Here is a 27,405-nt window from a genome sequence, read left to right as displayed (position 1 = left end):
ACCCATCTGATTTCAGCTTTTGTATTTAGTGTAATTAAATTTTCATTTGCGTTCTTGTCAGGTGAACATTAAACAGGAACTGAAGCTGTCAGACCCACTAATTCTCAATAAAAAGGACAAGAAACAGGAGAGGGACCTTACAGAATGTCACAAAAAGAAGAAGAGAAAGCAGCGGTCTCCTGCAAAGGTAGCTACACGTTCTCTAAGAGGAATGGCATTGCCGATGACTTTTTTTTTTACTTTTTAGAACTGTGACAGTTGTATGTTGACCAAATGTGAGAGCGTAAACATTGAATTAAATGATGTATCTAATCTGATAGATTCTTACCATTAATGAAGATGGCTCACTGGGACATCAGAACCCAAAGTCACACATCTGTGAGCACTGCAACGCTGCTTTCAGAACAAATTACCATCTACAGAGACACGTCTTCATCCATACAGGTAACACAAACACTTGCACACCTACTGAATGTGCTGAAAATGGATGGTCTTTGCTTTTTTCCCCCCTTTTCCTTCATGATTATCTTTTTCTAAAAATTCCTCTACAGGAGAAAAGCCTTTTCAGTGCAGCCAGTGTGACATGCGTTTCATTCAAAAATACCTGTTGCAGAGACATGAGAAAATTCACACAGGTAAGAAGAAATCCAAAATTATAAGCATGATCAATATCTCTACCTATCTCTAGCCAGCAATCAATTTTTGACCATTCCTGTGTATCATTATAGTAATATTTGTGTGTTTAATTTAGTCGTTTTACTTTGAAATACATGATGTTTATTTAATGGATGTAGTATGTCTTATCTTCCAACTACTTTAATACGTTTTGATCCTGTAGGAGAAAAGCCATTTCGATGTGATGAGTGTGGAATGAGATTCATCCAGAAATATCACATGGAGAGACACAAGAGGACTCACAGTGGAGAGAAGCCCTATCAGTGCGATTACTGTCACCAGGTTAGAATAATACAAATTTCACATTTCTATACTGATCTTTCTGGGTGCTTTACCATATGCAGCGTTTAATCCATTTTAATTGAACTCCGGTACCTTTTCCTCTTTGGTTTGGTTCATTTGCGCAGGTGAGAACACAGTAATCGTACTTGGGTGCGGACCAAAATAACTGGTCCGAGAAGATCTGCACAAGCTATAGCATGGTTCTATTGCAGTAAGAAAGCAGTTCGATCCTGATTCGATCCAACTGCACAAAGAGAACCAAACACACAATGTGCTATGGGAGAAGTCGTTGTATTTCTGACCAATGAATGAAAGACTTTTAAGCATGCGTTTTCAGCCCTGCACGCTCCTTAGCCAAAGTTTTTAAGCTTTTTGGTTTGTTTATTTACGTGCAATGAGAAAACAAACCAAACCAAACGCAAACGAACAAAAGTTTTAAAAAAATTTTGCTCTGATTTTGGACTGATTTGCCAACCAGACTAATGGGTGTGAAAGCATCTTTAGGGTCTTTCTGCTATATTGACATTGTGTGTTGTTAAGAACACAATACAAATAAGATGAAAATGAATTAATTATGCTTTTATACCTGAATACAAGTCCTTCATTATTTTGGCCAGAAGCTGGTCTTTCTTTAGGTATATTTTGAGCTAGAATTGTGTATTAGTGTCACTTCTAACCTAAAAATCTTTTTTTTGTCTTCAGTACTTCTCCAGGACTGATCGTGTCTTGAAGCATAGACGTATGTGCCATGAAAATAAGGAGAGAAAGGTCCATAAAGCAGCTGCCAAAGATGGCCTTCTACGCAGCACAGAAACAATCACATTCTCCTTCCCATCCAAGGAGAGCACTCTACCTAAGAAGAAGCGTCAGAAGTCCACTGATAAGAACAGCACCTCAGTCCAAAACACTGCTGTCACAGACAAAGTTGTGGAGGGTGGTGAGAAGAAGGAAGAGGACAGACTCGGCAAAAACGAATGTCTTCCTCTTTATGATGTTGCCACCAAGGTAAAGGATGAGTATGTAGTGACAGAATATTCTGTTGAACTCCCAGATTGTTCTCCAGAAAGCAGGCAACTTACTGGGGAGGCATCTTCTGATGAGATCACTCCTCCGAAGATAGTGCTGAAGAAGATTGCTAACAAGAAGAATGTAAAGCAGCAGCCCTTGGAACACTCGCAGCCTTTGTCACCCCTGTCATCATATGAGGAGGGAAAGGTAACAAGATATACATTTGATATTGTTGATAACAAGGGCCTATTGGATGTAGAGCCAAGCCCTGACTTGGAGACTGTTGATCCGCTCCAGGTTGGGCCCACAAAGCCACCTGGCAGCAGCACAAATTATGATGATGCCATGCAGTTTCTCAAGAAGAAGCGTTACCTCCAGGCGACCACGGCCAATAACAGTCGGGAATATGCCCTGAATGTGAACAGCATCTCCTCACAGCCCTCAGTTACTCAGGCAGCCGTGGCCACTGTCATAGATGAGACTGTTCCTGCCACAATCCTGTCGGAGACTCAGACTCTGAACGTGGAGATCAAGGCGAGCCATGAGAAGAATGTGCTCCCTGATGAAGTCCTGCAGTCGCTCCTGGATCACTACTCCAACAAGGTCAATGGACAACCAGAGATCAGCTTCAGTGTAGCAGACACAGAAGTAACGTCCAGCATCTCCATCAATTCCTCTGATGTTTCGGAGAGTAGCCCTACTGAGGCCTTGGGCACTAGCTCCCAAGCACCCACTGCGGAGAAGGCTAGTCTTCTGCAAGAGTATTCAAAGTTTCTCCAACAAGCATTGGAGAGGACCAGTCAGAATGACAGCTACCTGAACAGCCAGAGCCTAGCGTTTGTGAATGATGGTGCAAGCCTTGGTGGGCAGCCCTTATTTTCTACAGACAAACAGTTTGGTTCTCCAAGCCGGTTTAGATCAGGTATGAACTCTCCTCTGAGACTGGACAAACCTCACTTTGGTCTTTTAGTAGATTCCCAACACTCGTTCTCATTTTCGGGCGATGAAACCAACCCTTCTTCAGTGTCACCGACTGAGGACTTTCTGGAGCAGGTGTCCCCTAAAAAGACAGATGCTCAGGGCATCACTCAAACGTTTCAGATTGCCACTTTTGATCAGAACTTCCGATCTCAGTTCCAGACGTCGTCCCGGTCTGGACTGTCTTCACAATTTAGTGTTTCCAATGGACAGGTCAGCATAAGAAGTCATGGAGGAGCAGACTTTCCAGAATTCTCTCTTGTTAATGTTACTGAAACCAGAACTCAAATGAGCTCCTCTCCAGATGCTACAAGCAGCCACACGTTTGGCTAAAAAAAAAAAAAAGCTATTTAATATTTTAGTCATTTAAAAGCACTTTATACTCTTGCTCTGCGAATGTAAGCAGCACCGTATTGGATGTTCATCTCATGGCAAGCATTTGAACTCCAGATGTTCTCTCTCTATTTGGTGGTTGTTTTAATCTTGCAAGGATGAGAATCATTTTAGGAAGTAGTCGTTTTTCAGCACACTCATTTAATGTCTATACATGTAAAAGGCACTTTTCTGTTTTTTTTTTTTTTGTTGTTGTTGTTGTTAATTCATTCAGTTCATCTGCGCATACTGCACAGCCAGTCTCTCTAAGAGAGAATTTACTTCCTTACAGGTACATACAGATAAGCTCTTAAATTTCCAATTTAAACTCATGAATTCATAATTTTATATAATGAAATTATATAATTCTCAGATATTTTTGCACAACACTATGAAGGTAATATTAATTTCAAAGAAAAGCTCTTAAATTATAATGGAACTAGGTACATCTCTGATACATTGTTGTATTTGTAGGTACCTTGATTGACACCTTAATTTTTTTCTTTGTACAAAAATAATATGCCATGATTATAAGAAATACAATTAATTTAGTTTATACTGGGAGAGTATACCTCAGATACAGCATGGGGTAATTAATAAAGGTATCACAATTTAAGTGCATTCCTCAAGTTGGATTTTTCAGTAATGAAACTGATGAAGTAAGCTTACCTAAAAAGTTTTTTTTTTTTTCCTGCATGTAGTGCCTTTTTTGTGTATCTGTGAAATATTGAAAACATACCCTTAACTGCCTTTTTCCATCAATTTTGTGTTTAGTTTTGACCATGAACCTAAAGAAATTAATGGTTTTAAATTTAGCTAACCTATTATTTAATTATTTAACCAATTTGCACTTAGACCTTGTGGGGAAAAAATCAGTACTCTTTATACCTAGGACTTTCAATCCAACTTGGCATACGAAACCCAGCTTGAATTATGGTGTTATTGGTCTTTTTTTGAAGCACCTTTTCAATTTCATTATGACAAGTATGGAACTATTTTATAGTGTCAGAGATTGATGATGTCTTTATTTGCTATGTCATTCAACTGTTTGTTTGGTAGTTAGCAAGCAAATACATGAAATTGGGAAATTACAGTTGAGTCATGTATCTTTAATCATTGTCCTTGAAATATGAACCAAAATTTGCCTTTTCTGTCTCTAAACTGACGTTCATGTATTCACTGCATTGCTTGATGAAACAAATGGTGCATGACTTTGATCTTTGGTACATTTATTTAGTATAAATAACCATATTTATGTTATTATACATCATACATCTAACAATGAATCACTTCATCATACTGCCTTTGTTTATAATTTCTGTATGCTTCTATTTCTCTTTTTTTGAAATGTCTTAACCAAGTCCATAATATGTAATTTATGGATGCTGGTTTTTAAAGCCTACAGGTGTGCCATGCTAAACTACAGACCAAATTGGAACTACATTGTAAAGAGATCTTTATTGTAAATCGCTGTTACTCCTCGTACTTCATTTAGAAACATTCCCTCATTTGACTGTCAGATGTGTGTCTTGTTTATGCGTATGTGTGTATGTGTGTATGTATGTAAGTTGTACATTTAGAACTGCACATTTTGTTTTATGAGTGAGAATGAGAAATTGGAGATATTTGGGATCTCTGTGGATTTTTAAATGAATGTACTCTGCATAATCCTGTTAGTTCTGGCCTCAATGAACACTGCTCATGTTACTGTTGATTCCTAGTGACTAGGTTTTTTTCTTCTCTCTGTTCCTGAAGCTGAAAATACCACAGTAGATAATCTCATTTTACGTCTTAAAAGCTCAGAACTCTATTTCTCTTTAAGATAAGAATTTTTCTACTAGATACATTACTTAAACAGATGCATTTTTTTGCAGATGCTCATCAAATCATTCAGCAGATATCAGCTATATATCTCATGCACCTCTAGAACACAAGTAAAAGTGATTTTTTTCTTTCTTTTTTTTTTTTTTTTTAAATGTTAGTCAGTCCAGGATTAAAATCCATCAGGTTTCAAGTCAACCAGGATGTCCCTCAAGTCAAAATGAAGTGAGAACACTTTTCATTACCTTCGTAGGATGGTATTGTTGTTTTCTGTTTCTTCTGCAAGCAGTTACATCAATTCTATTTTGTTTTTTTCTTCTTTATTTGCATCCCATAATTATGGGAGCAATGTTGGTGGATAAGGTTTTTTTCCTTGTTTAGATTGACACAGTTGTTCTTAAACAGTGATGGTTTCTGAACTTCTTAGTTATAGACTTTATCAAGTTGATGCGGGATGCATATCCACTGTTTTTTATACACTGGTTATATATATTTTTTTAATATGTATGCATTTTATTGTAGCCAAATTATTTCCATAGAACACCATTCATTTTATGCAATATGATATATAGAACTTGGAGGGGAAACTTTTTTTTTTGATTGCATCTCCTGTGTATGTCCTTTGAAATACAGCTGAAGAATTCAGTGGTGTTTTTTTTATTTATTTTTGCATTTGTCCCCCTCCTTACCTCAATTTGTGGGGAATTACATTTCACAATTGCGTTTTTCGCTTCACTGTAGTGTTTGCTCTGAAGCTACAGTAGATTCCTGGTCTGGCTGCCATATGTCAATAGACAGAGTCAACAGAGTCTTTCCTTTTGTCAACATACTTGGCTGAATACCAATGATATCCACATATAATGTGTTGAGTTGTGAGTGTTTTTTACGACTAGACACAGCTTTTAGTCATTTAGTGAATGCGGATAACTCCCTCAGAATTTTTATAAAGTAATCTTCAGGATAATGCCTGTCCCCCCCCACACCAAAAAAAAAAAAAAAAAAAAAAAGAAATAAAACCATCCCATTTGTTTTTGCTGTAACAAACTCTATTTGTGCTGAATTGATTTTTGAGATATTTTATATACACTTACTGAGCGCTTTCTTTAGGAACACCTGTACACCTATTAATTCATGCAATTATCTAATCATAGAATCGTGTGGCAGCAGTGCAGTGCATAAACTCTTGCAGATATGGGCCACAAGCTTCGGGTAATGTTCACATCAACTGTCAGAATTGGGAAAAATTTTGATCTAGGTGATTTTGACCATGGCATGATTGTTGGTGTCAGAGGGTCTGGTTTGAGTATTTCTATAACTGCTGATCTGGGATTTTCACGCACAACAGTCTCCAGAGTTTACTCAGAATGGTGCAGTAAAGAAAAAACATCCAGTGAACGGTAGTTCTGCGGATGGAAACGCCCTTGATGATGAGAGAGGTCAATGGAGAATGGCCAAACTGGTTCGAACTGACCGAAAGTCAGTAACTCAGATAAACACTCTGTACAATTGTGGGGAGCAGAAAAGTATCTCGGAATGCACAACACGTTGAACCTTGAGGCGGATGGGCAACAACAGCAGAAGACCACGTCGGGTTCCACTTCTGTCAGGTAAGAACAGAAAGCTGAGGTTGCAGTGGAGACAGGCTCACCAAAACTGGACAGTTGGAGACTGGAAAAATGCAGACTGGTTTGATGAATCTCGATTTCTGCTGAGGCACACAGATGGTAGGGTCAGAATTTGGCACCAATAGCATAAATCCATGGACCCAACCTACCTTGTGTCAGCAGTCCAGGCTGGTGGATGTGGTGTAATGGTGTGGGGAGTGTTTTCTTGGAACACTCTAGGCCCCTTAATACCAGTCATCGCAGGCCTGGATAAAATTGGGGAGGGTTGCGTCAGCGTCCAGAACAAAAACTGCTAAATCAAAATATGCGGACCAATGATCCGCTGTAGCGACCCCTCACAGGAGCAGCCGAAAGAAGAACAACAATCATCACTGGAATGCCACAGCCTATTTGAGTATTGTTTCTGACCATATGCATCCTTTCATGGCCACAATTTACCCATCTTCTAATGGCTACTTCCAGCATGATAATGCACCATGTCACAAAGCAAAAGTCATCTCTAACTGGTTTCATGAACATGACAATGAGTTCATTGTTCTTCAGTGGCCTTCCCAGTCACCGGCTCTGAATCCTATAGAATTCAATCCTTTGGGATGTGGTAGAATGAGAGCTTCACAGTATGAAAGTGCACCTGAAAAATCTGCAGGAATTGTGTGATGCAATCATGTCAACATGGACCAGAATCTCAAAGTAATGTTTCCAACATCATCTGGAATCCATGCCATGAAGAATTGAGGCTGTTTTGTATAAAGGCTCTTCACAGCTCCTAGTGGCACAGTGTTCAGGTGTTTCATGCTGTGCTTGTGAGCACACCTGTAGCATTGCCCAGCTCCAGCATTTGTTTAATGACGTGCCACTACTGCACACGTAGCATTAAGACATTTTAGGAGTGAAAGCCATGCCAGACGCTGTTAGCAGCAACACTAAAACGCATTTGAGACTAAAACTAGTATGTATTTAGTATGTTTGGAATATAACGGGTATATATATGATTTATACCTAATGGACGATGCATGTATAGCCTGAGGTGTGGCTTAACGTCTTGAAAACAGGGTGTGTAAGTAAAAAGCCACCAAATGGTGTGAAGGGCAGGCTGTTCAGCGTGTTTATGGAAGTTCTGAGGTGATTGTGTCTTACATGAAACTAGAGAAGTGAACTCATATTATAGTGACTGGTTGAACGAAGGAAAATAAACAATTTTTTTATGTTATGAGCTTCAGCTAACTGCTTCAAGAAAACTTTCCTCTTCAGGTCCTTCTGAGGCGGACCTGCGCGCGCACACACGCACGCACACACACGCACGCGCCTACGATACATACGTACACACTTACACACCTGTTGCATCCGGGACAGCAGGTAAGTGTAATATCTTGTATATATACCTAGGTCAAGCTTCCAATATATTTTAAATTTTAAAAGTATTATCGTTTAGCTGAGAAGTTTTATTCGCCGGCGCTGTAGTCATTTTTAACCTTTAAGGAAAACACCGCTGTGGAGAAAACAGGTTTACGTTCACATAGGATGTGTAATGGATGATGGCTATTGGTTATAGCTATCAGTAAGACTTTACAGAAAAGCTGTGGTGATGTAGAATATTATTCTCATGTTGTTAATTAATAGCTTCAATGCTTAACTCATTAACAATGGTCGACGCTTGAAAGTTGTCATGTGACTATTTCCCCAAAACAGGCTAATGATAGTCTGGTGAACTTTCAGCAGGTGCACTGAGAGACTTTTCTTTTCCTCTCTCTGTGTGTTTACAGGTGGCCAGAGCTGGTGATATTCTGAGCTTCCCAGGAAGAAAATGCTATACTGTTGAGACAGGAGGCAACATGAGCTCACACGTTCAGGAGTTATTTCATGAAAATGCCCAGGTAGAGTTTCTTCTTGTTCTTCATGTTATTTTAATTTACATTTACAGCATTTAACAGACACCCTTAACCAGATATCCTTATGCTAGTTCAGTAGGTCAGAGTGTAAGAATACTGTAAAACCCTGTTAGTTAGTTACAGCAAGAAAAGAAAAACACAGTCAATGGATTTTTAATTAATGTATGCTAAAGCTAATTCAAGTGTTTGGTGAAGAGGTAGGTCTTTAGTCTCTGTTTGAAGAAAGCCAGTGAGTCAGATGTTTGGACAGCCAGAGCATTTAGTAAGGTTTCTTAAAAAAGAAAAGAAGAAGAAGAAGCCTAGCACTGTCTAAAACTGGCAGGTAATCAATCCTCGTTATTCTCTGGATATATGTCTTATGTCCCGAACTCTCAGAAATAAAGGCACAGAACTGTACTTTTCCTTGTGGGCTGGTACCATCAAGGTTACAGCTTTTGTACCTTTAATAGGTATATTATACCTGGGAAGGTGCATGTGGTGCACCTTTATTAGCATTCGCTCATCCTTGAAGTCCAGTTATGTACCTTTTACTATGTACTGTATTCACGTTTCCAGGTGAAAGATACATAAAATGCACTGTACCCTTGATGGTATTACCCAAGCAACAAGGACAACCTTTATTTCTACGAATGCGTGGCTTTTGTATTCCTGTGCAGGGATCTCAGATGAATACTCAGCCATGGTGGAAGGTGAAGCTGTTTGTGTGGGAGCCTGTCCTGTTCGGCACCTGGGATGGTGTCTTCACCACGTGCATGATCAACATTTTTGGGGTTGTGCTCTTTCTCCGCACTGGATGGCTCGTAGTGAGTGACAAGTTGATGCTTTGAACAGTCGATGAAAATCATTTATCTGCTATTTATTTGATGTCTAAATTTCAAAACTTTAAATGATATAAGGAAAAATGCAACTTTTCCACTGTTAATGGTTTACGTTTTGTCCAGAAAAGTTCCAAGGACATATATTAATGAACATTGTAGGTGTATAGAAAGGATCAAACTGAATATGGACTAGACAGAAGCATATGGACCAAATCAAGGTGGACCATATTTGACCAAAAATAGTCTATCCTTCTAACAACGTCTCTTTTTGCACAAATTTAAGTCCGGCCTCTCTGACCATGTTTAATTCAGTTTACGCTCACTGGTAATCATTTTTAGGTGCCAGGAGTCACTTCTGTTATACTGGATAATTAAAATATTAGGTTAGATACATTTTTCTGGGTGATAGTTGAACAGTAAGGACTGACTATAGTTGTGGCAAAAACAAACTAATCCAAACCTTTGTTTCAGGGAAACACTGGGGTGTTGCTGGGCATGCTCCTGGTGTCACTGGTCGTGCTGGTTGCTCTGGTGACAGTTATGTCGGGTATAGGGGTGTGTGAGCGGTGTACTGTGGGCAATGGGGGCGTATATTCCATGATCTCCATGGTTCTCGGAGGAAGAGTTGGCGGCACTGTAGGACTCCTCTATGTGTTTGGGCAGGTGAGAAGATCATGATGGCAAATCTACGTATGAGCAAATTGAACAAAGGTTTTAACACATGGTGATCATTTTCTCAGTGTGTGGCTGGAGCCATGTACATCACTGGCTTTGCGGAATCAATAGCCGAGGTCCTGACTGTGCAGAGCGTGTGGGCTGTCCGGGGGATCTCTGTGGCTGTCCTCCTGGCCCTGCTTGGGATTAACCTGGCCGGAGTAAAGTGGATTGTCCGGCTGCAGCTCATCCTGTTGGCCATCCTTGCTGTATCTACTCTGGATTTTATCATTGGAACCTTCAGCCATTTGGATCCAGGTATGTGAGTAGTATAGTAAAGGCATAACAAAGCACTGCAGTCACTTGGTTAATTATGAGATCTTTGCAACGATTTGTATAAAAACACTGGCTACATTTACATGCACATCAAATTCTGTTTAAGGGCTATAATCGGGTTGCAGCCATATTCCGAATAAGATGTTTATATGCGTACAGGCATTGGAATATTCCTGTGTACCTGGTTGTTGTAAGTATGTCTGAGTTGCCATTCCTAAATAACTAGCCTACAGCTAAGCATCTGTTAGTACCCACAATTCCTTGCAGGAATGCAGTTCATGGTAGATGTATTTTCAGTGTTGGTTGATTTGGCTATGAAAACCTGCTAGCTAGATCATTAATATTCTAATCTAGTGAAGAGCAGACTGCTTTTAAATGCATCCAGTAGGAAAATGATAAACTTTTCCCACCCCGTCACATGACACCCCCCCCCCCCCTTTTTTTTTTTTTTTTTTTTTTTTTTACCTCTGGTTTTTAAATTCTCTGGGCTCTATTGTCCTTCATCCTTTTGTCCAGTAGATGTCACAATGGAGCTTCTAGAAAGTTCATTACTTTGACTTACACACTGCTCACTATGCAAATCATCCAACTTTGTTTATTATAACATGAAACCTGCTCTCCTTTCAGGTATGGCTAAAAAATAATTTCTCTTTTAGTACAGCACTGCATAGCTTTGATGTGTCTTTTAAAGATATGGTTTGATGAAAAATCCTAATGTACACAATTTTTTTAAATGGCAAAAATAGTTTATTAGCCAAGATATGTTGGTGTCTGGCAGTTATGTTTTTAGTTTTGCAGTATGGGGCTAATGAAGCTAATGGAAAAGGGACATCTACCTCACCCATGAATACATGCACACTTCTATTAAACTGCATTCAATTATTCACTAATGTTATTCATATCGCTGTTGTAGTTTCACACAGTACAACTTGCTGTGATGTGTGCGTGTGTATATATATATATATATATATGTGTGTGTGTGTACAAATGAACAAAATCTGGTGGTTTTGCAACAGTTCAGTATCATTCGTGAGGAGATGGGTCTGTATGAACTTGCAACACAGACATACAGTAGACTATCATAGGCTAAGAAACTGAAACTATGTATATACAGTATAAAAGACTTCTATTACTTGTTGCATTATTATTATTATTATTATTATTACTACTACTTCTACCCAGACTGCTCTGCAGTTTTTAATCTGTTTGAGCCTGTCTCTTTTTCTTATTTTATTGACTTTGAGTTTCTCCTTGCACTATTTCTCCTTGTGATGTTATACTTTTTGTCTCTTAAATCAGACAGCTAACAGACCCAAGTCTTTTATAAAAACCCTTCACCTCTGACTTAGTCCTTGAATGTTTTAAACATAGGGCAGTACAGCCTCTTCCTTAAAAATAATAATCTCAGAAATAATAAAATAATAATATCACATCTTACGTGATCAACTATGTTTGCCGTAAGTGAAAAATTGCGATTTTGTCCCCCCAATGGATCATTCCTTTGAAGGAGCATTTTCTGCATTTTTAATAGGCAAAATCAAGAATATGTTATTGCCAAGTACATCTTTTGGATATGACCTCGCATCTGACCCAGAGTGCTCTGCAGTTTTTAATCTGTTTGAGCCTGTCTCTTTTTCTTATTTTATTGACTTTGAGTTTCTCCTTGCACTATTTCTCCTTGCGATGTTATACTTTATGTCTCTTAAATCAGATATCTAACAGACCCAAGTGTTTTGTCTTTTATAAACACCTGCTTCACCTCTAACTTAGTCCCTGAATGTTTTAAACACAGGGCAGTACAGCCTCTTCCTTAAAAATAATAATCTCAGTTTAAAGATACTTATTTATTTTTAAATAATTTTTGTTTTCTCATTTCAATATTGCATTTTCCTTCTAAAATTTGGTAATACGATAAGTCCCCCCAGGATTCCAGTCTAGTAGTTTCACCATAGGGATGAGGTTTGGGGTTTGTTGTGCAGTGCTTATAATACTGGGTAGATCTGTTCACACAAAATTGTTAAAGCATCATCGTCATTTAGCATGCATGCCTGTCAGTTAAGCTGTTATGGGGACACTACACGTAAAAAAGAAATGAAGTAGATGAGGGGTCTGTGGTGCAAATTCCAGAAGTGGCCCATGTTGCATAGCGTGAGACACATACAGACTGGTGAGAATTGGACTAAAAAACAAAACAAAACTACAATATAAAGTGTATTAGTAAGGCTTTGGGCCATCATGAGCTGCCAAAACAGCATCATTGCACCTTGACATAGATTTTGCACATGTCTGGAACTAGAGAGATAGACACCGTTCTTCCAAAAGATATTCCAAAAGATGTCTAACATGTTGGTCCAAAATCTCCCATAGGTATAGAATTGGATTGAGATCTGGTGAGTATAAAGGCCATACCATATATTTACATAATTTTCATCCTCATTAAATCATTCAGTGAGCCCTGTGGATGGGGGGATACTCCTATCAGGATAGAACTGATTCATTATATGATAAAGATAATCAGTCAGAATAACTTTGTACTGATTTGCAGTGACACTTTATTCTAAGGGGACAAGTGGATGCAAACTATGCCAGCAAAATGCCCCAACAGTATAACAGGGCCACCCGTTTGTTCCTTTAATTTGTCACCTGTCCGTATGTTAGCCTTGGACTCATTAGTTGGCTTTTGCAAACTTGAACATCTTTAGGCAGGATGGGGCATTCAGAGAAAGTATATTTTCGTGCTGATGCTACAACGTCAAAGTGTAAATGATGGCCTGCAATCGAGATTTTGAAATGCTCTCTGCCCTCCCTGCGTTTCTCTATTACTTTTTGAATGTTCCCTGCTGTTGTATTTCTGTTATTACATTCCTTTAAATCCCAGTGATAAGGCAACTTACCATGATCTTCCAGCGTTTAAGCAGGATGCTTTACTGACCAATGCCATATTACAGCTTTTGGATTATGAACAACATAAGACATAGTGTTCAGAAATTGCATTTGGGTGTAACTAGGGCTGATTTGCAGGCACTAACTGGGAGGTCTTAGATTGAATCCTGGATGAGCAGACCTCTGTAATTACACAACATTTGGATATCTTTCAGCTTGAATTCGAACAAAAGAGAGGTAAAGATAATGCTGTAGCCTGCACTTACATAAACTATGACAGTGCCTAGACATTTCTGTAATTGGAATTTAAAATAAAATAATAAAAAAAAGAGTTAACTGCTAAACTTCTCACACTTCAACACCAAGCCAGCCCAGGGTGGTATTCTCAGTCCAATTCTCTACACACAAACATGGCAAAAGCCCGTCTCTGAATATGTGTACTTTAAATATTCAGATGGCATGGTCATCTTTGGATTCCTTTCTGACAGTAGTTTGCTCTTGGCCTAGCAAAAATCCATATGTAATTCATGGTGTGATAATTTCCTTGAACCCTCTGTTTATTTTGCCGCATATTACAGACAAGACAGTAGAAACGTATAAGCCCCAAAATAAGCAGTAACCCAAACTAAAGATTGTTAATTTGCTAAATTACTTATTTTGTTTTATTACACAATATATTCCTTACAGCTTCAGGGTCCCTGGTTTGAGACTGAGATTGGGTTGGGTTACTGTTGGGTTACTGTCTGTGTGGAGTTGCACAAGTTCTCCCTATGTCCATGTGGGTTTCCTCCCACCTCGCAAAAATATGCATTTTTGCATAATTTTTTGCAATATTTTGTTTCCTTTCCTTTATACAGGACTTGATACCTCTAGATAAGTGTAAATGAAATGAAGGTGTAAAGCCTGTTATTTTAAGACTATTTTAAGCCTGTTTTAAATTTTCACACTTAGGACAGGGCTCTGACAATTAAATTGACTTGAAAGGGCAACAATGCGTCCTGCGTGATGTTTACTCAGAAGTCTTGTGTGCAGGAAGGGCCTGAGCCCTAAAGGATGGGGCCAGTATGTACTTTCACATTGACTCTTCAGGAAGTCCATCCCAGCTCTTCCTGTTCTCTTGATTACTAACTTCCTGTCCAGAATGGAGAAAAGACTTCCATAAATATGATTCTTTTCCCTCTCTCTCTCTCTCTCTCTCTCTCTCTCTTTCTCTTTCTCTCTTTCTCTGTGGGTTGAGCTGCAGTGAAAGCTGAGCAGGAGGAGAAAAAAAAACATGGAAGCTGGATTTAAAGCAGTGCTGAAATCTTCTGAATTTGAGACATGCTGTCCGTGGCTACTGTTGCTGTTGTTACCCACTTGCACGTGTCCCATTCTTCTGGTTAACTCCTTTAGCAGCTGGGACTGGGACCAGGACATACTTTTGGTTGGTATAGGGAATACAATTTTCCTGGTTTGTACAGGTTTTTTCAATTAGGCTGTATGGTAGTGGAGTGATCTCACTGCTGGCAGGGCTCCAGTTTTTTCTGTGGCCCACGCCGGGCGCCACATGGGCGGCCTACCTGCCAGTGTCAGGAAAAGGGAGCTGCCGAACATGTGTGTTTACAATTTGATAACCGTTTTAATCAGACACTCAAGGCCAACCCAGACACACCAAAGACTAAGCAGCTTCTACTGACCCTGTTATAAAGACGTCAGATCTCTCACTGAGTCACCCTAAAACCATAGAAATTAGTGTTTAATCTGTGAAATGCTCTGTGACCTTAACACGTTTCTTCATACCATTAATTCTGCTACCTGCACTGATCAACTTACAGTTACAGTTATGTTGAATAATACTCATAATGTTATGTCTGGAAAAGATATGATGTTATGAGTGGTGTTCTCCTGAGATTTTCTCTCGATTTCATTCCAATTGCATTGAGTACACTTATTTTGGACACCAGTTTGTGGGGAAAAAATTTATCCTGAGCTTAAGAAGGGACCTTTAAAGTTTTATTGCATTGTTTTTTCTGACTGTCCCAATACTTCTATTTAGTATTTACCACCTTATCAAATTAAATCACTAAATGAGAAACTGGAAACTGAATCAGAACTCTGAGTTGAGTTTGTTATTAACTCCAGGGCAAGATATTGACTTGGAACAAGGTTTTTTGTGATAGTAGGTATATTAACACATTTTATGACTCATAAGCATTCCTCCTCAGTTTTAGTGATGTAATTAGTTTTGGCCAGAGTTATGTTTTGGTTGTATTTTATTTGTGATTCTCCTCTTTGGTATGCAGAATTTTCTCCTGCAATGGAACGTGCATGACTATTGCAACGCCCCGGTTTGGACAGGAAATGTGTATGCGCTCATGGTTTTGGGTTTAGGGTGTTAACCGGGCTCACCCACATATTTGGCCTGGGACAAAAGAACAGGCAGGAAGGAGATCTGAGCTTTTTGCTTGAAGCCCCCAAATCATCACTTCCTAATCCACAACTTCTGATGAGAAGGGCTTCAACTATAAATAGCTGTATGCAGTCTGACTTAAAAATATTACAGGGAAGGTTTCACTCACAGCTCTGTTATCATTTTTGTGTGCTGTTTTTGATTTCTGTGTCTGTGTGTGTGTATGTATGGGGCTGGAGTGTGTGGTTTTGGTGTATGGGTGTGTGCATGTGTGTGTGTGAATATCCATACTCTGAATGTCATGGCCACCAGGATGTACTGTTACCCTACTTGATCCCTGTCAGTAAGATTATTTACAGTGTGTGATTTAACAAAGTGATGACTTGCTAGAGTTTAATATGCCTTTAGTAACAAAAATATATACAATATATGGGCATTTCAATAAACTGCATTTCCAATTTGCATATCTACAAGCAATGTAATCATAATTGCCAGTAATATTACACCCTGAATGATAAACTGAAAAAGTATATTGTAAAAAATATGATTTTGAATTTACATACATTTTCATATTAGATGTGCACAATAACTATTCATATTCAACAGCATTTAAGAATCCTTAAAAATTTGCATCTTTATAGCAATATATGTAATATATTAACATAACTGAATGTAAAATGAAGTTAAATATATTATGAAACATTTATAGCCAATGTATCACATGCTCTATATTAAAATAGTATTTCATATTGATATCCTTTTCTAAATTGTATTACACTTTTTTTTTTTTTTTTTTTTAAATTCATATTTTGCAATATGCGTTGCAATAAATGATGTAGGATAACAGAGCTTACTCTTTAGCGCCTCCTCTTAGGAAAAAAAGGCTTAAAATCTTTCTCTGGTTACAAAACAAAACAGATGTTAGCTTATTCACTTATTTCATTTATATTTTTTCCTATTTCCTATTGTTCCTCAGCAATTGAAGGGAAAAATGAATGAAATGAAGAAAAATCACAACAACAACAAAATCAAATTAAAATCAGATGTGTATTGTAGAAAAACTGGACTGAAAAATGCATATTTCCTGTTTTCATATTTATTATACGAAATACTGCAGAATTACTGCAGCCACAAGAAAGGTGTTGGATCATTAAAATTGTCTTCTTTTTCTTTCTTGATGTTGATTTTATTCTGTTTCTGTTGCTCTGGTGCTTGCTCTCTCCTAAGAGCTGTGCCTTGGAAGGCTAGGAACAGGCAGGGCTTCTGAAAGGGTGGTGACTTCCTTTTTGAAAAACATGTCATTAATCCAAGAGAACACATTCTTTCCCATCACAAGATAACCGAGAGGGAAATGGTCCATGCTCTTTCATGACCAAGTGCTACAAAATTCTCTCACTCTTTGAGTGCGTAGCCTGCGTAGGTGAGGTTTCTCACATTCTATATGAGTGTAAATAAGAGTGCTGGACTTTGCTATTTTATTATAGCACATGGCAACAATTGTGCTCCATTCAGCAGCACCAGGCCTTAAGTCCTGTTTCCATTATTATTTCTATTAATTCTCTAATGTTTCAGAGTTCAACTGATTTTCCTAAGTTTTATGTTCCTGGGCCTTCATAGTCAACTCTGCAATCTATTGTGTGCTTCACCATATTGCACACATACAGGCACTACAGTTGCCTCATCTGCTGAGCACAACACTGATATCTCAAACTGCAGTTTATACAAATCTTCTTCTGGTGCCTGTTTTTGGCTTGTTTGGTTAGCCTGTGAACACACCCACAACTCAGTCCAACATTTACCCAGTCATGTCCGCAGTGAGGGCCTTTTGAACACTGCTTTTGCACGCATCTTGGCGGGAGCCTCTGTCCTCCCCTGACACTTACATAAAGTCCTGGTGTGGACACACACACACACACACATACACTCAGAGCCCTGCCCATGCTGACAGAAGAGTCCAATTCCAGCTGGTCAGACATATTTCACACCACAGAACGAAAAATCTACCATAGGTTTTATAGGTCCTAAAGAATGCTTATTTATTTTTAGTATCTAATTGGTGTCACATTCCCGTTAAAGACCCTATCACAACTTACACAAAGATATTTTGTTATAAACACAACAATTACTGTAAGCTGCCTATGTGGGAAATCAAGTGCAGCCTTTTAGTGTTTCATCCCCTGGTTTTCCCAGCCAGTGGCTGTATTCCAATAAAGAATTTTAGCATATGAGAGCATGCCTTTTAAACATCAATGCCATTGTTCAGTATCTTTTGTAAAATAGTGTAAGCTTTTGCCATGGATCACTCAGTAATGTTTCAGGATGTAATTGTTAAATATATTTGGAATGATTGTTCAGTGTTGACATTGTTCTGGACTGATTTGTATTTTCAGAGCATGGATTTGTCGGCTATTCAGAAGAGCTTTTATGGACGAACACTCTGCCTGACTATACGGCTGGAGAAACTTTCTTTACTGTGTTTGGAGTTTTCTTTCCTGCTGCTACAGGTGATCATCTGTGACTATCACAAATAAAAAAATGTTCTAAAAAAGTTATCATTAAATACCAACCTGGTGACCTCCTACAGAATTATATTTCTGGTAAAGCTTCCTAAAGCTTTCTGTAAAGAGATGTTTATTTGTCATTTATGGAAAGAGTCTCGGGTGTCAGGGGTTTATAACAGTCAGCAAATTTTCCATCATGGGAGAGTCTTCAGGACTTTCAGCTTTTTCTGTAACATGACAAGCTCTGTCACGAGAGAGAACAAATAGAGGCTGGTGGGGAAAGGACTGTGAAATTAACTTGTTGTGTGGGCATTCCACAACATAATCCAATTAAAAAGTATGATGTGTCATTTTTTAATTAAAAAAATAATTGTTGGTAAATTGCTGTGGTTTAAGAGTGTGCAGGATTTGCTGTTATAGGAAAATAATCAACTTTTGAATATTTCTCTAAATTCTCAGAGATAATCCTTCTTGAAATGTGGCATGTATAAATGAGCAATTGGCGGCTAATTCTTTTTTTTTTTTAAGGCCTGCATTTTCTCTGTGTGTAGTAACTCTGTGTGTTGTGTATAGGTGTGATGGCAGGGTTCAACATGAGTTCAGATCTTCATAAGCCTGAGCACAACATACCTGTGGGGACCCTGGCAGCTGTCTTCACCTCGTATGTGATTCAACATTTACAGAGCCATTATCTGCATGATTTTGAGTACAAATTACATTACTTGTTGCACATGATAACTAAATTACAGTGTATAAAAGATTCCTATGTTAATTAGACTCACAGACTTTTTTCAGTCTTTATTTACTAAGCACTCAGTTTCAATATATATCATTGTAGAACTGTGATATTTCTGGATTTTGCAGGTGGTTCCTGTACCTCGTTTTTGTATTCTTGCTTGGAGCCATCTGTACCAGAGAGGCTCTGCGCTATGATTTTTTAATAGCAGAAAAGGTAATATTACAAATGTTACTACCTTGGTCTCAGAGGTCTAGGCTTTCCTTTGGTGTCACTCTACAGCTTTACAACATAACCACACACAGAATTAATACTGATAATTAAAGAAATTAGAATAGTATCTTTCAGTCCATGTGAATACACTAAAACATTTTCGCCTTACCCTGCCTTTAAACCTATTAGCTCTCACTGTGTTTAGGTGTAAAGCAAGGGAAAGCAAACATGTACATGCACAAACATCACTGTGTGTGGTGTACTTATATCACACTCATATCACACTCTCCGGTGTCACCCAAATGAGGATGGGTTCCCTTTTGAGTCTGGTTCCTCTCAAGGTTTCTTCTTCATGTCATCTAAGGGAGTTTTTCCTTGCCACAGTCACCTCAGTCGCCTCAGGCTTGCTCACTAGGGATAATTTTGTCTAACATCTAGGACTGTTTGGATGTTTTTATTTCTGTTTGCATGCTTTTTGTTTCATATGTTCTGTAAAGCTGCTTTGAGACAATGTTCATTGTTAAAAGTGCTATACAAATAAAATTGAATTGAATTGAATTGAATACTTGGGATGGGAACTGAGAACTACTAGTTAAAATTACCAGTGCAGTCTGTAAGTAACTGAACAATTACACATTGTCAAGTTATTGATAGTTTGGCATTGTACTGTATCACACTGTACCTATATTTGAACCATATAGGAATTATAGACCATTTTATATACAGTGCACTGATTGTAAGGGACATTATATGGACAAGATAGTTAGCAAAGGCAAAAACTTCTGGAAAGATAATTTGCATAGGAACATATTATTTTCTCTCCATATAAAGATCAAATACATCAATGAAAAACATGGCCAATTTTTAATCCTCAGAGTACAACGAAAATGAGAAAAACTGATGAATAGATGAAGAGCACTATACTGGATAATAGTGATAGATCAGACAACGCTTCCTATAAAGAATGGAAAAACCCCAGTTTACCTTAGCGCAAACACTTACAGACTGCACTCTGTAGTAACGTGCATAAAAACATAAGATGTTGGGTGTTTTAACCATGTAAGAGGGGTAACTCAGAAGGGTTGCTAAGTTCATGCTGCATGTTCTGTACGTGCCATGAGAGCAAATGGTAGGAGACGAATAGTTAGGAAAAGCTGGAGTGTGATCCTCACAGGCCTCACACTCACTGGCAGACCCACAGCTGCTCAGTGGGGGGATTTGCACAAGGGTGAACACCCTGCTCAAGCTTCTCATGTGTCAGGAACATAGACAGCAGAACTGCCTGTAAAGTGGTAACAGATATAATATTTTACCTTGCATTATTCTTACCTAGACATTTTTGTACACAAGTCAACAATTCAGTTCTTTTTTAATTACTTTGAGGTCTGTGAAAGATTTTTTTTTTTTTTTTTGCCTATTGCTGAGAATAGCTAGGCTGGGCAGAGTTCTATGGAAGCTTGTCCCCTGTGTTTGATATTTTTCCCTCCAGGTCTCCTTGGTGGGTTTCCTGTTCCTGTTGGGCCTCTATGTCTCCTCCCTGGCCTCTTGCATGGGTGGCCTGTATGGCGCACCCAGGGTCCTGCAGTGCATCGCCCAAGAGAGAGTTATTCCAGCTCTGTCTTTCCTGGGACAAGGGGTGTGTATGCAAAAATCACACAGTGTTGGAAGTCAAACATATGAGCTCAGAGCTTAAAGCTATATCCAGAGTTCTGGAAAGCTGCTTTGTGACAATGTCCATCATTTAAAGTGCTATATAAATTAAACTGAATTGAAGTTTTTGTAAAACATAATACTAGCATACACCATACTTTGGACAACAAAAAGGAAAGGAACTAGAGTGACAGCTCATGTATACTACATCCTGTTTCTGTTAAGGCAGTGATTTGGAAAGTCGCATTCCTTTGATGATGAATATGATGGAGGATATATACTGTATACTCGCTCACAGCCTTTCCTTTAGTCTATTTATTAAGTTTTTTGGACCCTGATACAGATACTGTGACATGATTAATGGATGTTCTGTGATGTGATTAATGCAGTAATTAGTGCATTTGTGCACAGTATTCTTTATATTTATAATTATTTTTCATGTATTTTTAATAATGCTTTAGTACATTGAGCTCATTGTTAGACAGTACTATAGGAATTATATAAGTTAGCTTGGTATTGTAGATGATTGTTTTTAATATTTCTCTATGTTTATTTCATGACCTGTACTGAATTTAAGCTTTAAGCTTAATTACTGCCACTTTGAGTGTGTCTGGGAAGGCAGAACAGATAGTACCCACAAAAAGGAGGAGCCCCTAATTATAGAGCAATACAGTGCTTTTCAAAAAACTGTGAAGGGCCAGCATGGCACATTGTGGCTTCTGAAAAAAATATTGCACGCCCTGTTCCCTTGCCCTAACTCTGTCTGGGTCTTCTGTGTGGACTGAAAGCGGGCCCGAGACATCTTGCCTCGAATCAAAGCCCTAGAACAAACGCAGGAAGTAAAGCCAGGGCCAGCCCAGGTTGGCCTGGCTCCCTGCCACGCATTACCAGGAGTGCAAGCATGCCGACAATTGCAGTTTCTCAACCTGAAACACAGAGTATGAGAGAGAGAGAGAGAGATGGTGGAAAATGTGTGGCTTTAGGAGGGACCATTTGTATCAGAGTTCAGGGAAGATATTTTCTCTGAGTTGTTATAGTTGGATGTCTCTACTCAGTTATTATGCAACATGCAGAGTTTTAGAGAATGAAAACTGAGAGAGGGTGGAATGTGATGTTTAATGTTTAGATGATTTTTGTAGAATTTAAATGCCTCACACTTAATAATGAGGCTGCTCAGATGTACTTAGAGGTTTTATTAGACATTGCAACAAGAAAGCCAGTTCTTCTTTGAGAGTGATACTACAAAAGCAAACTGCATTACTATAGTTGGACTGTTTCTTCAATTTCTAATTCTTACTGTCTTTCACCAGTATAAATTAGTATATGCACCATTCATTGTATGCACTGCATGTCAATTCTCCAACCACTTTCTGTCTAACAGAAGGGTCCCAATAAAACTCCAGTAGCAGCCATCTGTCTAACGAGCTTACTCTCCATGGCCTTCATCTTCATTGGTCAGGTCAACGTTCTGGCTCCTATTGTTACCATTAACTTCATGCTGACCTACAGCATCATTGATTACTCCTATTTCAGCGTGGCTATGAGCTACAAGCTCCAAGTTAAGGAAAGAAGGCCTCTTATTGAAAACTCCTGCCCTAGAAAACCACTAGTAACAACCAATCACCCATGTTATGGCAGCAGTGGTGCTCTGAGCAAGCCCAGCAATGGAACACTGCTTGAGTTCACTAAAGACATGGACCAGATATTTACATTGCCTAGTGCAGACAGCACGGAGGAAGAGAAAGCCTCCAATCATGTAGCCAAGGTCTGGGGCAGGAAGGCAAAAGTTCCTGCTAAAGAAACACTGAGCAGTAGTTTTGGGCTGGACTTGAACAGCAACAGCCCATCTGAGAAGGAAAAGGATGAGAAAGTGATTGAACAAAGCATTGGCCCAGATGATGAGACCAGCAGTCAGACAGAGCTTATCGAGTCTGAGCCAGGAGGGAAGAGGAAACTGTCTCTGCCTACTAAAAGTCCTATTGAACTCAATCAGATACCAGGGGAGACATCAGACACACATGGTGAGTGATGATGCTCTGTCCACAAATCAGCACACAATGTTTACATAGTGGTCAAGCACTAGATTTATCAAAACACTTTGCTTTATAGACACAAAACCAAAGCTGGGGGGATCAGATATCAGACCAATCCCTAATTCATGCTATGCCAAGTTTTGCAATCACTGGGTTTCCTTAATTGGTGTAAGTACAAGCATGAAATGTAGTTAGTAAAATCTATTTTATTTCACCAACTATGAGAAACATTATTTTTCATGAATAAGAAATTAATTAATTGATGATGTGTTTAATTCTCTAGGCTCTGTGCTCCGTTTTGATAATGTTTGTCATCCAGTGGGTGTACGCGTTGGTGAATATTAGTGTTGCCCTCCTCCTTTACCTCTACATAGGAAACACAAATCCAGGTTTGCCAACAGGTAATTATCTTGATTACCTGATAATGTGAATCAAATAAGGAGCCACACTGATTGAAAATGGTCCATTTGCAAAATGATTTTCCAACACTGATTTAACATTAATTCATTAAGAGTGTAAATATTTGGCATTCTCACATTAATGAAAACATTTCAGTGTATGTATTTTTGTTTCTTCCCAATAGGAATAGAATAACTGTCTGTTATGTAGAGACTGATTGCATTTGGTCCTGGGCAAAGTGCAGCCTGTTGTGCAGCTGTTGGGTGGGATATTTGGAATAGTTTAATGCTGAATTCTGCAACTGTGTGATATATAATCTCCTTCCAATGCCATGCTGTTGTAGGGGATTGTATGTCTGTGTTATATTGCAGTTTGTGTAACTGTTTTTGGGTGCTTCAGAATCTATATCAGCTCATTATATCATTGCACAGGTGCAGTTTTTTTTTAATCCAAGCCACAGGGAAAATGTTTAACACTACACCACACAATAGCTTCTACAAAGTCAGAGTTATGTTTATAGGCAGCTTTTTCCCCATGGTGCAGATTTATTTGTATATTTCAAATTTGGTAACAACAAACACACAAAAGAGAATATCAGTTTTTTTTCAAGAGCCCCATCGAACCAAAATTAACGAAGACATAGAACACATTGTGTGTATGCTGTTTAAAATTGCAGCAATGTAAAACAATGTAACATACCTGGATATATAGTACCTGTTTAGTTTGACATTTTGACAAGTTAAATGTTTTGAGACAGTTAACACAAAAAAAAATAAGATTAGGAAATTGTCATTGATGACATACTTTTTGGGTATGTATCCTCATTATGAAAATAGCACAAGACACAAACTGCTTAAATTACAAGTTGGTAACAAGTGCATGAATAAGTGGAGTTTGTTTCATGAGGCAATGGCACTTTCTTCCAACTTGATAACAAGGTTAATATGAGCAGAAGAGAAAAGATGTTGATTCAGAGTAAGTTATCTCATCTGTAATTTATTATTGAAATACTATTAGCCTCTGGAACTGACACACGATTACAGCACCTCAATGATTTCAGGGGGGAAAAAACACATCAGCTATATTTTGGAAGGGTATTCTCCAAAAAAGAGCTATCAAAAGACCAAAGTCCAAAGGTTAAAACAGTATCAAGGTAAAAAGATGTCAAGTAGAGAATGGCATTTTATCTATAGTTATTTTGGGGAATATATTAATATGGCTATGTGATTGAAGGTAACTTAAATAAAAAATAAATCAGTTAAAACTCCAACTATTCACATGTGCTGAAAAACACTTACCACACACACACACACACACACACACACACACGTACGCACTCTCATTCTTATGCTTACACGCATATACACATATCCATAGATACACAGATCAGCAGTAACATTAAAACCATTGACAGGCGAAGTGAATAACATTATCTCGTTAGCAAGTGAACAGTCAGTTCTCGAAGTTGATGTGTTGGAAGCAGGAAAAATGGGCAAGCATAAGGATCTGAGTGACTTTGACAAAGGCCAAATTGTGATGGCTAGACGACTGGGTCAGAGCATCTCCAAAACGGCAGGTCTTGTGGGGTGTTCCCAGTATATTGCTAAGTACCTACCAAAAGTGGTCCAAGGAAGGGCAACCGGTGAACCGGTGACAGGGTCATGGGTGCCCAAGGCTCACTGATGCGCTTGGGGAGCGAAGGCTGTATAGCTGCAGACCGGTCAGAGTGCCCATGCTGACTCCTGTCCACTGCTGAAAGCGCCTACTATGGGCATGTGAGCAGAACTGGACCATGGAGCAATGGAAGAAGGTGGCCTGGTCTGATGAATCACATTTTCCTTTACTTTCATGTGGATGTTACTTTGACACGTACCACCTACCTAAACATTTTTGCAGACCAAGTAGACCCCTTCGTGGCAACGGTATTCCCTAATGGCAGTGGCATCTTTCACCAGGATAATGCACCTTGCCACACTGCAAAAATTGTTCAGGAATGGTTTGAGGAACATGACAAAGGGTTCAAGGTGCTGACTTGGCCTCCAAATTCTCCAGATCTCGATCCGAGCAAGCATGTGGGATGTGCTGGACAAACAAGTCTGATCCATGAAGGCCCCACCTCGCAACTTACAGGACTTAAAGGATCTGCTGCTAACGTCTTGAGGCCAGATACCACAGCACACCTTCAGAGGTCTTGTGGAGTCCATGCCTTGAAGAGTTGGGGCCGGTTTGGCGGCACAAGGGAGACCTACACAATATTAGGCTGGTGGTTTTAATGTTATGGCTGATCAGTGTTTTCTCTCATACACTCATTCACACTTTGGGGAAATTTGCCCACCAGCATGTTTTTTGGAGGTAGGAGGAAAGCAAAGTATGTGGACAGTAACCCAGACTATGCCACCCTAAAAATATTTAGATTATATATTAAAATAAGATTAAAATATATCATGTTCTACTTTTGCCTCATATTCACCCAACCACAAAGCTTGAAATCGGGTTCAGTGTGACACTGAATAAGTTCAAGTCTTGTCATTTTTAATGTTTTTGCTTTTAGTTCTTTTTAATATACACATTTTGCATTCTTGTTCTCTTGCTAACAGGTATAGCAGCACGTTTCAGCTTTTTACGCTGGATAAAGAGTTCTCTGAGTAGCCTGGGCAGGTACAGGATGATCCTTTTGTTCCTTAGCTCTTAAAGTGCCTTCTTTTGATTGATAACTTTGTCCTTTGGCTAGGCTTACTAAGAGATTTCCTGTACTAATTTTGGCAAATGAGAGTGGAGAAAACCTTTGACACTGTAACAGACTAATACTTGGTTAATGCACTGTGTTTACCTTGATGCCCTTGATAACAGTAACTCTCTTCATTTAGGCCGAACCAAACACTTCAAGACCAGATTGTGGTGACGCCGTCTTTGTCAGCAGTTGACATGGAAACCAGACAGTTGACAGAGGAAAATACAGACTTTGCCTTCCGGGACCGCTACCACCATTCATCCATCATCACCACCACAGAAGAGATGGTTCATCCTCAACTCCACTAACCAGCCTCGTCGTCCTCACCTCAGCTTGGCCCTGATATAATGTTAAAAAAAAAACACATAGAACAGGAGAGCTGATTCAGGATAAGTTTACAATCATTATACACAAATAAATGTCAAAAGCTGATCTTAGATTGGCACTTCTCTGAACTCTCTTCATGAGTACTAGTTTGAAAACTGTGTAAACACACAGAATGTTTTCATGACTATAATCCCTTGAAAGGATCTGACATGGATGATGTATAAATGTGGATGATGCTTGTGACTGATTAGAATTATTACAATTTGCCAGCAGAATTTAAATTGTTTAATCATTCCTCCATCTTCAGTAATTACTTGTTCCTGGTAAGGATTGTGGTGGACCCAGAGCCTATCCAGGGAACACTGGGTATGAGGTGAGAATACACCCTGATTGGAAAGCCAAGCACAAGAACATGCACACAATTATTCACACCTAGGGGCAATCCACCTACCTTTAGGTAGTATAAGGAAACCTGAGAACCTGGAGGAAATCCACATAGACATAAGAAGAACTTGTGAAGCTCCACAAAGACAGTAACTCAAGCTCAGGATCAAACTGGGGAACCCGAAGTTGTGAAGCATGGTATTTGTTTCCGTATACCATGATTCTGTGTTCTCTCCTGGGAAATCAGAAGGAGGTGAAATGCTAATTTATAAGAAGTGCAATAGAACCAAATATATCCTCGTTATTATGGTTATAGTATGTGAAATCTTTTACAGGCTATATGTTATTGTCTGTATTTAACTCGGTCTTTAAATGGTGCTTGTACAGTATGGGAGGCAAAGATAAAAAAAAAATGACATTTGCTTCTTGCTGAACTGGTGTGTTGGTTTATGAATATCTCCACATGCTGATTCCCCACCCTACTGAGCCTTCAGCTGCACGTTAAATTACAGAGACATAATTTTGTAATATATGCTAATCAAACATAACCTATAATAACCCATATCCAAAATAGAAACTAAACTGCTTAAGTGTACAAATAAGAAATTCTCATATTGAGAAATCACCCAAATGCCTACTCCACTTATTTGGTTACACTGTGACTACACTGTTTCTGCTATTGCAGTTTTTTTGGCAGGAGT

General features: G+C 38.8%; 2 protein-coding genes across 6 annotated transcripts in view; both read left to right on the top strand.

Annotated features, from left to right (window-relative positions):
- Positions 1-4,406, top strand: part of znf148 (zinc finger protein 148) — a 6,347-nt gene extending 1,941 nt beyond the window's left edge. For all 3 annotated transcript variants that reach the window (XM_026913088.3, XM_026913087.3, XM_026913089.3), the window contains exons 3-7: positions 62-187; positions 321-444; positions 552-635; positions 839-957; positions 1,660-4,406. In XM_026913088.3, coding sequence (XP_026768889.1) covers positions 62-187; positions 321-444; positions 552-635; positions 839-957; positions 1,660-3,276 — 2,070 coding nt within the window. In that variant the 3' untranslated portion in view covers positions 3,277-4,406. The remainder of the gene's footprint in view (positions 1-61; positions 188-320; positions 445-551; positions 636-838; positions 958-1,659) is intronic.
- Positions 4,407-5,165: 759 nt separating this feature from the next.
- On the top strand, positions 5,166-27,138 carry slc12a8 (solute carrier family 12 member 8). 3 transcript variants are annotated; one of them, XM_026947167.3, is made up of 14 exons: positions 5,166-8,117; positions 8,525-8,635; positions 9,307-9,453; positions 9,940-10,131; positions 10,209-10,440; positions 18,121-18,234; positions 18,805-18,892; positions 19,096-19,183; positions 20,670-20,816; positions 22,212-22,851; positions 22,940-23,031; positions 23,147-23,264; positions 25,860-25,920; positions 26,130-27,138. In XM_026947167.3, the coding sequence occupies exons 2-14, from the start codon at positions 8,594-8,596 to the stop codon at positions 26,299-26,301; spliced, it is 2,133 nt and encodes a 710-aa protein (XP_026802968.1). In that variant the 5' UTR covers positions 5,166-8,117; positions 8,525-8,593; the 3' UTR covers positions 26,302-27,138. The 3 variants fall into 3 exon arrangements, 2 of the variants coding, with proteins under 2 accessions (XP_026802968.1, XP_053090226.1); XR_008301788.1 differs by lacking the exon at positions 22,940-23,031 and having other exon boundaries at positions 26,130-26,198; XM_053234251.1 differs by lacking the exon at positions 5,166-8,117 and having other exon boundaries at positions 8,277-8,635.
- Positions 27,139-27,405: the final 267 nt, after the last annotated feature.

Source organism: Pangasianodon hypophthalmus, chromosome 5 (assembly GCF_027358585.1).
Source record: "Pangasianodon hypophthalmus isolate fPanHyp1 chromosome 5, fPanHyp1.pri, whole genome shotgun sequence".
NCBI lineage: Eukaryota > Metazoa > Chordata > Actinopteri > Siluriformes > Pangasiidae > Pangasianodon > Pangasianodon hypophthalmus.
This window is presented reverse-complemented; position numbering and strand designations above follow the sequence as displayed.